The sequence below is a fragment of the Pezoporus wallicus genome, unplaced genomic scaffold (genome assembly GCF_028554395.1).
Source record: "Pezoporus wallicus isolate ANWC-B61680 ecotype Strahan unplaced genomic scaffold, APGP_CSIRO_Pwel_v1 contig_5935, whole genome shotgun sequence".
NCBI classification, from domain to species: Eukaryota; Metazoa; Chordata; class Aves; order Psittaciformes; family Psittacidae; genus Pezoporus; species Pezoporus wallicus.
Window position 1 is genome coordinate 1,437,790 of NW_026637215.1, and position 12,927 is coordinate 1,450,716.

The following is a 12,927-nucleotide window of genomic DNA, read 5'->3' on the forward strand; positions in this document are numbered from 1 at the left end:
GTTACTAGTGTTTTGATTTAACATTTAACCATCTTCAGTGAGTGGATACATTCACAGCTAACAACCAGAACCATTTATGTAGGCATTTATCACAAGCAAATATCCAGCAAGCTATTTAGCTTACTTCTGTAAGACTAAATAAGCAACAGAATTGAGCAATACCTATGTACCTCCCTTAGTAATGACTCCATCTACTGGTACAGGATCCCAGTAAGTGTTTTAGAATAGGTTATCTTAACTTTCACGATCAACTTGTTAGTAAAATCTCTGCTCAACATCTGTGTGCTTGTCCCACTGTTTTTTAGTTACTGTCAGCATTAAAAGTCTCAGGATGCATTCCCCTACATGAACTCTAGTTTTAATATAATACTTGAATGTTAAGTTCAAATGCTTCAAATAAATCAAGCTTTGTGTCATGAAATAGCCACTGTTTTAAATATACGGCCATCCTTCATCCAGCAGTTCAAGTCTGAGTCTCTGTTGTGATCTCTGTCACGTACATGAAGAACATCTGCCCTGAATAGGGGTCTCTTACTCAAAAGGTGGACAAAACATCCTTGGTGTAGAAAAACCCCAACCCCTCCATCATTATATACTTGTGATAAACTTGACTGGTGTAAGTCCTCCTGGAACGGAGCGTGCCTCCACTGTGGCCTGCTGCCGGGATGTGGTGAGCTCAGGGTCCATATGTGTTTATTTTCTTCTGCTTTCCTTAATTCCATACATTTATATGAGGATCTAAAAGGATAAGAGCTGTTGCATTTTCACAAATATAAAATAACTAAAAGGTTAAAAGCCCGCTTTGACTACAATAAGCATCTCCTCTTCCAAATAGAAACAGCTGAACACTGTGTGTGTATCTGTATACACTGATATATTTGTCCACGTTAAGGCAGCACATTAAAATTATTCCATATTGAAATAAATGCATAACATGATTTTAAAATAGGGAGCATGTAATATTTGTTAACAGTATGCCCAATTCCTTGTTGAATGTGCCGCACCTTCTGGAATACGCTGGAATACGTTGCAATGCAAAATAATCCGGAACTCTCAAAATCAGGACTCCCGCAAGAGAGGAAGCCACAAGATGTCGCTGGGCTTCACATAACCAACGCTCGCTGCAGTAAAAGGGGTCAAGAGAATCCCTTCAGTATTCCCAAAACCTCTCCAAGGTGACAGCTTTCAGAAGGGCTGGTGGCTTCTAGAACCTTCGAAAGGTATTGCAGTTGTGTTCTGGGCTGTGTGCACGTCCCAGCAATATTCATTATTCCCCATGAGTTTTGATTATGATGTTTTCGATTCATCTTGCTGCTGCCTGCCTAATTTTCCTTTAAGTCACAACAATAACTCCATGAGCATTTTAATATGGAAAGTACTTTGGCTACTAGGGACTGTGATCTAAAAGAACTTTTAGGCTGATGGATCATGTAAATGGCAAACAATAACGACTTTCATTTTGTTTGGAGGCACTGGTCACTGTCAAAATGCTTACAGACATTGTGAGGCAAACAATGAACAGAAAAAACCTTATTGATTGCTAATGCAGACTACAGAAGATGCTCAGTTAATATCTACAGAGATCTACTACTTGTATACTGACAAGATATAGTGCCCTGTTTCTATAGGGTAAACCAATGTGTTTGGAAAGGTAAACAGTTAAAGAGGCATATAGCAGTACAGTAAAATCCTGTCAGACTTTTTCCAGGGTCTTTGTGCTCCCCTGCCCAGAGGACAGAGAAAGTCAGGTTAATCCCTGGGCTCTATTCAGGATCTCGGCTTCCATCAGGCATTATGCCACACAGACCTGGGTATGTCAGCTTTACAGTATCTGAAGGGGGCCTATAGGGATGCTGGAGAGGGACTCTTCATTAGGGACTGTAGTGACAGGACAAGGGGTAACGGGTTAAAACTTAAACAGGGGAAGTTCAGATTGGATATAAGGAGGAAATTCTTTCCTGTGAGGGTGCTGAGGCACTGGAATGGGTTGCCCAGGGAGGCTGTGAATGCTCCATCCCTGGCAGTGTTCAAGGCCAGGTTGGGCAGAGCCTTGGGTGCCATGGTTTAGTGTGAGGTGTCCCTGCCCATGGCAGGGGGGTTGGAACTGGATGATCTTAAGGTCCTTTCCAACCCAGACTATTCTATGATTCTATAATTCTGTGATGCCATAGCTGCCGTTTATCTCCTATTTATATGTCATCCTAAAATAAAGAAATATACCACATATGATTTTAGGGATCATGAAATCATTTAGCAATCTTCTTAAGGCAAGCTGTTCTTAAATTACTCCTGCTGCCTGTTAGTATAGATGTAACTACACCAGGGAACGATTTGCTTTGCACCAGTTCAGCAGGATGCTCAGATGCCAATACTGAAACTCTGTATTTACCCTCATCCATGCAGAATGCTTTAGTGTGGTCTGTTTATTTGTTAGGCAGCCTCTCCTTCCAGACATGAGGAAGAAAAATATGTTCCTGCAAGTAAGTGCCAAGGGAGCATGACAGAAAGAAAAGTCTCGAGGAGGATGTTAACTGGTGGTATGAACACGGTCTGGTTAAAGCACGTAGACTGAGCACAGACTGAGAAGGATCACACAAAGCAAACCTACCCGTCATGGCCTTGTTCCTTTTGCCCTAATTAATGGTTCCAGCTCTTCCCTGTGAGGGTGCTGAGGCGCTGGCACAGGGTGCCCAGAGAAGCTGTGGCTGCCCCATCCCTGGCAGTGTTCAAGGCCAGGTTGGACACAGGGGCTTGGAGCAAGCTGCTCTAGTGGAAGGTGTCCCTGCCTGTGGCAGGGGTTGGAACTGGATGGGCTTTAAGATCCCTTCCAACACAAACCAGGCTGGGATTCTATGAAACAAATTGCTACTCACTGTAAGTAGCTTTCCATATATATATATTAAAGAACAAGTAAATCCAAGAGGTGGAAGGTAACAGAACTGTGACTACTCTTATGGAAGCCCAAGAACAGGTAATTTGACAATGGTCTGCTTTTCTCTCTGGAGGTAATACTTTTTGTTATCTCCACAGTGCTCACATTCAGTTCAATTTTCTCTCTGAACATTGAAAAATAAAACTGGAGAAAACTGTGGCTCAGATCGTGTAAGGGGTCAGGGAATGAAGAATGAGTAAGAAAAGAGAAAAACAGGAAAAACGGAATTAAATCAAACCAGCTCTTTAGAGCTGAAGATAGCTGAGTAAGGGCTCCTTGACCCTCGTCTCTACTGAACGTGGTGCAATTGTACTGAACTTCCCTGCGGGTGAGGAGTGAGAAGGTATTAACACATTCTAGACAAGAGTGTTAGGAAATTAAACACTTCATATTCTGCTTTTCTAGGCTCAAAACAATTAAAGTACTGTCCTCTCTGCTTCTGCCTTGTGCATTGGTTTAGTGCTGGGGTGCTACTCCTTTCGTTTAAATCAACCAGAACCAGGATGTAGCTGGGAGTGCTGTGCTCTTTGTGATCTTAAGTCATGAGGGATATTGTGTGCACAGATTTCCTCCTTCCCTTAAGTATAACAAATTCCTTGTCCTTTTGTGGATAATGCAACATGGTCTCAACAGAGCTGTACTGGAATAGCATTTTCCTCATATGATTTTCCTTAGCTTCAATTGCTAACATGACCCTAACCATTTGCATTTTATGGTAATTCTAATGCACAATGTAATGTTCTACAGAGAATTTAGTTCAACACAATTCACTTCATGACCTGATACGCAGCTCTGAAGAGATGTTTTACTATCATTGCTTAGATGCTTTACTAATCTTTTCTTATATACAAGCATGAAACACCCTGCACTGAGCAACCACCTGCAGGGTTTTGCACATCCGGGCAGCAGAAGTTTTGGCAGTGATCGTTCCTATCAACAGATGGAGACAGAGATAAGGGGTTCCACAGGCTACAACACTTCACTGGGTAGTTGCACATACTGGTTGGCTTTTTGGGGGAAAGTCTGAAAAAGGCCTCTCAAAAGATCTGTCAGAGCATGCAAAGAGGTTACAAAAGATGGAAATTCAGATTTCCCCCATTTTATTGCCTGCAAGCACAGCAGGCTTGTCTCATGGAAAACTCGTATGAGAATCATATTCCCACATAAAGTCCTACCATATATTTTCATCGTGGTTGCGAGTAAAACAAGTTGTCATGGTTTCAAATGAAACAGAAACAACTTCTTTGACCGTATGTAGTTCTATCAGGTAGAACTTCTCCAGAAGTGCCCAGGGACTCTCACTTTTCTTTGTGGTGGGAGCACTTGTAAAGTAGCTGATGAGAGCAAAACTGGCAAGCTTTGAATCCTGTCAAGAGCCCTTTCTGCCCCAACACAGTTCAGTCCTGCTGTCAAAGGCACACAGTGATCTGTAGTGTGGGACCACCGGGGGAAAGCTGAGACACAGTTTGCTGGCTGCGGGCGGTGAGAGGTGCAGGACCCCAAGCTGCAAAGCACAGCTTCCCTCCTGCACAGGCTCTCTGGGTACCAGCAGAGCCTGTCCGAGCGTTTACAGATAAATCAGTAAAAATGTCATGTTCAAAATAGCTATTTAAATAACCTCAATGTATCTGATAGCACAGATCATAGATCTAATGGGTTTAAGAATCACAGGATCTGCACTTCCAAGGTTTCAACATAAGCAAGCCTGTTGTCCGAGGTCCCTGCCTTTGGCATTTGCTCCCTCTGGAACTCTGACAGAGAGAACTTTGCTGGCCTTCAGAACACATTGCAAGGCCAATCATTTCCATCAAGATTTGGCTTCCTTGCTCTAAACAAAGCCTTATTTTCCTAATCACTGATTTGTTTTCTGATGGATAGTTAATTGGAATAGTGCTGCCCACTGTGGGCAGTCATAAACTGAAGCATTCTCTTAGACAGGGTGCACCCAGTGCCACAGCAGTGCGGAGATGATGAATGATTTTTAAACTCCACACAGATAATAAGGGAATTCAAGCCATGGCACACCTACAGCTGTACTATTGACTGTAAACTGTTCCTTTAAAAGCAGAAGTAGCAAAACACACAGATTACTCTTTGATATTTATATTACTTCGGTTTCTAAGACCACACGTACATATGCGCATAGTTGATTTGGGATAAATTACTGGCTTTGCATTTTATGTGACCTGTAGAAATATGCAATATCCCCCTGCCTCACAGATGAATGGACTGTATTTCCCAAGCAAAAGAACTGATTTCTCAGATTAGAAAAGGAAAAGGCTGTTCAAAGATGAAAAGCACAGCTTGTTTTAACAGGCTGGTCTTGTTCTTGGGAAAACAACCCATCTGAAAATTAAGTGCACATGAGAAGATACCTGATTTAAAGACTACAGATCTGTTTCATAGTTGTCATTTAAAGCTAGGAAGATTGATGGGTATTTGCAAACTATCTTCTGCAGAAACTTGGATCCCCTTTGTCTGTTGTAAACTGGTAGATAATAGAACAGGGAAAAATTTAAGGAAGCACAGTCTGGTTAACTGAGAGGACAACTACTAAATACTGCATGTATTCCAAAGGGATATCTTGGGATATCTTTGATCAACTGCAATCCAGAACTTAAGGATAGGATAAGGAAAAGAGGATTAGTGTTGAATAACATCCTTTTGCCATTAGCAAGGGCTGATTTCTTCAGAAACCTAAACTAGCAATCCAATAGACACTCAGAAGCCGGGGGAAAATACTTTGGGGTCATCCCCAACTTTTTTCTTTAAGAGTGAAAAGCCCTTTTCATGGACACGATGAGTGACAGCAATGACTGAGGAATTCAGAACTTGCTTAAGATGTCTTTATGTCTTATTTTCATCCTGGACTTACATAGGCAGCTTTTTCTTTGGCAACTAGTAAAACCTTCATTTACACACAACACTGCTTTTGATAACACCAGTAGTCACAAACATCCCTGCTCCCTTGCCACCTTTAAAATCCAGGAATCAGACATCCTCAAGGCATTGTATTTTTATCCTCAGAATGTGAACTATAAAGCTCTCCAAATGACTTCCAAATGAAACGACGAATGTTACAATAATGTCTATTACTGTTTTAAGTTCAGATTTATGTTAACTTGTATGCTCTAGGCAACTCTAAATTTGACTCTTTGCTTCATTTTAATATACAGCTCATTTACTAGCCCCAAAAGAAACTGTAATTTGGTATAAGGTGATTTATTTTTTTCCCCTCTAGACTTTCTTTTTCAGTGCCCTTTACAATGGACTTGAGTCATGTTGGATGGAAACTTCTCCATTGTATGTGGTTCAGTGGCTGAAACAATTTTGTGCTTAGTTTCAAGTGGCTGTAATATAAATAGAAGCCACACCACTTTTTTATGTGGGATGGTGTATTTTTATAACTTAAAGCCTGATGATATATTTGAAGAACAAATTAGTCATTCTGCCTCAAGAACTAGTCTGTCTGAGGTATGCCACAAAATTGGTTTCAAATTGTTTACCTGCTGTGGAGCCTACTGGGAGTAAAAAAAGATTCTTGATTTAGGCTTGGTAATTCCTGTATTACAGTTTGGCTCCTTCTGTTCCTTAACTGATTACCATGGAGCTGCACTGGTACAGAGGAGCAATACAGTCCTTAGTAGTTTCTTCTCAGACTGCATTGTCATGGTTTGTCCCTTCAGTATATTAGAAGAAGTAGCTGATAATGCTGCTCTTTGATCAGACCTGCGGCCAGCTATGAAAATATAAAAGATGCTACTTAGCATTTATACAGCACTTTCCAAAGAATCATAGAATGCCAGAATGCTTTGGTTAGAACAGAACTTTAAGTCTAGACTAGATCTAACAGACTAAATCATCTAGTCTGACCTCGGACCCTTCTCTTCTCCAGGCTGCCCCAGCCCAGCTCTCTCAGCCTGGCTCCAGAGCAGAGCTGCTCCAGCCCTCGCAGCATCTCCGTGGCCTCCTCTGGCCTCGCTCCAGCAGCTCCACATCCCTCTTGTGCTGCTGCCCCAGAGCTGGACCAGGACTGCAGGGGGGGTCTCCCCAGAGCGCAGCAGAGGGGCAGAATGGACAGCAGCCCTTTCCTCCAGCATGTCAACAGCATCACTCAGCTTGGTGTCCTCTGCAGACTTGCTGAGGGTGCACTCAATGCCGCTACGTATGTCATTAATGAAGATGTTAAACAGGACTGGTCTCAGTACTGACCCTTGAGGGACACCGCTTGTTCCTGGTTTCCATTTGAACACTGAGCCATTGACTCTTAACTCTGGACAAAGTCATCCGGCCAGTTCCCTAACCATCTAATAGTCCACCCATCAAATCCTGTCTCTCCAATTCCAAGGCAAAACTTTTACTTTTTAGAGCCTTTTACAAAAACACCACACTCTCAGAAGTTATTTAAAGGACCAATAAAATAAACTTCACATTTCCCAAGCATGGAAATGGAAACACAAAGATGATTTCCAAAGTCTGAAAGCCAGCTGGTAGTAAGGCTAGGGCAGAATTCTGCATCCCCACACTTTAACTATCAGGCCATGTAAGATAAAACAAGTGAAATCCATCTCTTTTCAACCTTAGACACTAGTTTTCCAGTATGCTAAACATATTTCAGGAAGTTCCTAGGTCTGTAAGGTATTTCTGTGAATTGCAGCACACAAAAGTTTATCATGTAATTCATTTCTTACAAGAACAGTAACTATTGCCTTAGTATTCTTTCTGACATCGTCAGGGCAGAGATTGTCTATGACAGTGCTTCTTATTATTTCCATTACAGATGTAACTGGAACGAAACAGTAGAAAGCCTGGCAATTCACTGAATCCAGTTATCATTTTACTGGTAAAAACACACCAACACTTCCAGTTCTTGATTATATCTGGAGATGATCTCATTTAATACTACAAACCTATAAAACATGTCGAGAAGTTCTTTAATCCTTGTAGTTGAAGGTATGTCTGCACAGTTTTCCAGCCAAATTCTTTGAGGAGAACTTTGAGCTTAAAATTATGGAATAAGATGCCCTATTTTACAATCAAAAGTTTCCTACCTGGGGCTGCTGCGTGGCAGTGGGTCTCTGAGGAGATGGTATAGGAGTTTTGGACAACATTTGGTTCATTTTGCTTACGACTAGTTCAGTTATATGTTGCCGGTCTTCAGTCTGGTGCTCACCGATCAGAGGCATTGCACAGTCCATGACCTGCAAAATAAGGTCATACGTCAGCTATTGGGAAGGCACCACAGTAAACTTATCCCACGTGTCCTTCAATAGGTGTCAGGTCACCTATTTGCACAGCTGTTTTTAACCCAAGTCAAACAGGTCTGTAGGAATGCTGTATGTTACATCAGAAAAGCAAAAGCCCGAGCGCAGGATGTGGGTCAGCGGAGCAGGAGAACAGCAACATTACAGTGTCATCCCTTCCCAATCTCTAGGCAACAGACAGGTTCAGGATGACACGTGGGCATACACGCTCTGTGGGAAGCACAGAGCAGGTAAGGAACATGAGATTTCTTGGGCTATTCGGTGCTCTGCTGAACAACTGAAGGAATTGCGTGTGCTCCAAGTGACAGCTCTGGATATCTTCTGTCTTAGGTATTTCTGTGGCTCATACCATGTTCATCAGCTGATTAGAATGTGCAAATGCAAACTAAAACTCCATCTTCCCAGCTAGTGTTGGATTTCTGCTAGGGAAGACTGGATCCGCACTGATAAGGATAAAAATTGACATAAGACCTTGTTATTATTGATATGCCTTCCTGAAAAGCAATGTGGCTGCAGTGCAGCTGATGCAAAAAAAGAGGTATTTCTACAAAGAAAGCAGGATATCAGAGAGGCAAAGAAAAACGGGCAAATTTCCATTCTAAATGTGCAGGTTACTGGTGTTCAGCAAGTATTTAATTCAGCTGTTCAGATAAGTAAAACTCATCCTGAATTCAGTCCCTTCAGTGGGCTATAAGCATTTGTTATTTCTACAGAACACTTGTTGCTTCTGCAGTGCACCTGCCTGGGGAGCATCTGTGTTTGTTTCAGGGGAAATAAAAGCATAACCACCACAACTATTATTCACAATGGCACTGGCCATTTTTGTTTCAACAATAAAAGGAGTTAATTCACCTTGCGAAGCCGCAATCCCTCTGCAGTACGTGTCAAGGCTATTAAGGCAAGGCACCTGCAGCCCTGCATGCTGGTGTTTCTCATAGCTATGGATCACAAGTGACAATAAAAATGATAGTATTAATAATTAAGAAGGAGCTGCCAGGCATACAGCAGTTGGACTACATTAGCAGTAACACACTGCATGGATGTGCTTGTATCTGACCCAGTAGGAGTCTTTGTACGAACTGGGTTGTGCCCATCTTTCAGGCTGTGGAAAGCTGCCTACCTGCCAAACCTCACCCAAGGTTTCTCCCCAGTGTAGCAAATTCTGCAGCAGACACCCATCAGCTGTGCTGGTAAGAGAGAAGGTGGTGGGTGAAGAAGGCAAGAATCAATAGCAAGGGATCCTCCTGGCTTCTGCCCAACTGCACAAGGACCAGTGAGTTTTACGAAGGTGTTTCGGTACTTGCAAAATGCACAATCCCTATCTCTTTGGCTTCGGAAGTTCCTTCTTTACTGCAGGTAAATGGGACTTGAAAAGGTCCAACAGAGTCAAAAGAGTGCTGGAGGACTCTTGCAGCCTCAAGCTACTTACATGTAAGTACTAATGGCCAGTGAAAACTTTAAACTTCTCTCACTCCCATCCAATCCCTAGCAAAAGGACCAGAAATAGAGCCCTGCTTTGGGAACTGGCAGGGATATTTTGGCTAGAGAGGGTGACCCTCAGCTCCTCAGTTGGGCATTCTGCTGTAGGCTGGTGCCTTGGCTATCTGTGTTAGCTCCCCAGCTTGTGTAGTTGAAGGGAAGATGTTGAAATCGTGTGGCAAGACCCGATTTCAGGGTGTTATTAATGACTGACTGTTAGAATGCGTTGATGGCAGTGTGACGGGCACCGGATGTTTGGTTGTCCAGTACAAAACATATGATTTTCAGAGAGGAGTTTTTCCCCCTCTCACTATATTAACCTTCCCACCCCTTACCCAACCACAGAAGCAACAGTTCTGTGCTTCACAATTGTGTGAAGAAAACCTCACTTTGCTCACCTTCCACTTACATTAAAATCATTATTTGGAATGCCTGTGAAACAAATTGCCTCAAGCAAGGTCCTGCCAAGGGATTAGACAGGATTAAGGTCTGCAGGACGGGGTTCTGACCAGATTGCTAGGTTTAAATACTTCTATGACTCCAAGTTTATATATAAACTTTCTTTAGGAGGCACTGCTGTGTTCAGCAGAACATGTGGGGGAAGCACAGTTCTATGGCTAGGGATAAAAAGAAGCAGCTTTGAGAGCTCAGAACTTCATGTCCGCTTCAGTAGAGGAGATGCTCTGTTTCTTGAAGACAGTATTTTCAAGCATAGCTGCCCTTTTCACGCCCTGCGGCGGATTCAAATGCTCATGGCATTAAAAACCACAGCCATGTTCCCTTGATGACCTTCTGTCACTTGGCCAGGTTTTGATGTTGTTGAAATCCCCTGACTGCCAGACTTGAACAAATACTGTTGGCCAAAGGTACACGGAACCTAACAGTGAACAAGTGCTGAGTCAGGTGCCACGTCTGGAATGACAGGAAGTTATGGTGTGTTTTGGTGTTTTACTGAGTAGAGGATAGGAGCCAATGTGTATAAAGAGAAAGGAAGGCACCAGGTCATCAAGATCACTGATGCTCCCAAAGTGAAATGTCACAAATAGCTGAGTAAAAGATCAGGAAGGCTCAAAAGCGGTTCCACTGCAGGACATTGTTGGTCAGTTCAATACCTGACCAGACCTGGGAGGCAGCCTGGTGGAGTGGAAGTCATGGGTTGCTGGAGCTGGAGGGGCTCTTACCACTGGGAGTGCTGGGAGGAAGCAGAGCACCAGTTCACACCCAGCACTGCATGGGCTCAGCCTCCCCTCCTGCTACTGCTGCTGGGACTCTCGGAGAGACCTTAACCTGCTATTCCTTGGCAAAGATGCTAACAACGAGGTGACTGTTCCACATCGGGAGGGTTTTGTTGTCTTTTTGTCTTTAAGAGAATGCAGTCCAATTTCCTTCCTAGTAAAACAGGTAATGACAGTTAGCAGCGACCAGTAATGTTTTATATAAATGACCTTAAGAATTAAAACATACTTTGGGTAACACCACCAGTTTTTAAAAGCTGTGAGTGACTAACAGGAGTGTCAAACTGCCAGCTCCCCCACTTCAGAGGACTTGACAAAGTTTAAACATGCACAGAGCATCCTGTTTACAAACAGTCTATTTACAGTCTGTCCTAGTTTTAAAATACCATTTTAAAGCAGGCAGGTTTTATTTTTCTCTCAGCACCTCGTTCAGCTCTTCAAAATCCTGCAGTTTCCACTAGGAAGATGTCATAGAAAAAAGACATCTGTAATTCATAAAATCAAATACATTACTTTTGCAGATGCCAGTAAAACCATGGGGCACTCTAATGACACTTAATTCACAGCGCTTCTATCTTTCATTGATAACACACTTCAGTAACCAATCCTATGGAATTAATTCCTCTTACCACCCAAAACCTGCATTTTGAGATGCACTTAACACGTATTTGCATGAAACTATGAGACTGATTATATATATCAGCATACTAACAGAAACTACATGTTCAGTTCAACACAGCACTGTGACAAAACAGAACACCTTTCAGTGATAGGGCCTTTAATGAGTGCCCTCTGCTGCTACTGTGGCTAAGGCAAATACTTGAAATTTGGGCTGCAAGAATGAGAAATGCTGTTTAACTCTGATGAATACGAAAGGCAATGGGATGGGATTACTAAAGGAGCCAGGGTAATTATAAGATACCAGTAACTGCAAAGAGATCATCATGTTTGAAGGAGAAACTACTCTGCCATTGCCCAGACACAGTTCTCTTACACAGTATGTTTGATACTGTAAGTATTCAGAATGATCCCTTGCTTAGAGCTTTATGAAGACCCAGCCTAAACGGTGCTGGGAAAGACAGAGTTGGGGCAGCTGAAGGAAGCGTAAAGGTAAGGAACTCTTGTCATGCAGTGGAAGAAAAAGGGTTTGTCAGGATGCTGCAGTACGAGAGGATCACGTTGGAGCAGACAGAGGGCTTGCAAGTCACAGTGCCCAAGGAGTCTGACAGAATAGTGATACAGGGGTTCCATATGGAAAAGAAAAATGAAATACAGAAGATATGATAATGATTGGTAAGTGCAGAGCAAGGAGGAATGAGTTTCACTGCAAATCAGGGGAATTTTTAAGGTCCACGCTTTGGTCTGTGACTAAGAGAAGCAAACAGGCTGTGTTGCTGTGTTACACGTGTTACTTCCCTGTGCTGCTTTTTCTGGGACCTGGATGTCTCCAGCTGTGGTGAACATTTAAACTGTAAAGGCAGAGGCTGATACAGATTTTAATTTAAGAGCTCTAAGTATGGGGAAAGTAACTGACATTACAAGAAACTAATAGTTTGAGGTGGTCATTGAAGACTGGATGGGATGTAAGAAAAGATGCTGTGACTTCTGAGAAGTAAGGGAGTGACTGGAGATGAAGTAATCCCGGGGCTTTCCCTGAGGCCTCGATAGGAGATGCAGGAATGGTTTGTAATTGGAAATGTAACCACACCTGAGGAGTTGGGAGGGGAGAGTACAGCAGCAATTCCGTGGTGACCGGTAGGAAAGTGTTACAATCCCTCCTGTAGTGGGTGAACAACATCTGCACTAAAAGTAAGGACAGCTGGGAAAGTGAATCAAGCATTCCTAGATGAAAGATCCAGTGCCTATAGACACATTTATATGCTCTTGGTTTAATCTGTAATGAAAACAAACCAAAGAAATGATTTCAAAGTCCCTGCATGAAGCTGAATTTGTATGTTGCAAAAGCAGTAGATTGAAAAACTGTGTAAAATATATAGATATCTCTGAGAAAAATGCC

General features: G+C 42.6%; 1 protein-coding gene across 1 annotated transcript in view; it reads right to left on the reverse strand.

The window, feature by feature from the left end:
• Positions 1 to 12,927, reverse strand: part of SYN2 (synapsin II) — a 171,797-nt gene that overhangs the window by 15,621 nt on the left and 143,249 nt on the right. The window contains exon 10 of the mRNA XM_057404209.1: positions 7,984 to 8,133. Within this exon, the coding sequence (XP_057260192.1) occupies positions 7,984 to 8,133 (150 nt within the window). The remainder of the gene's footprint in view (positions 1 to 7,983; positions 8,134 to 12,927) is intronic.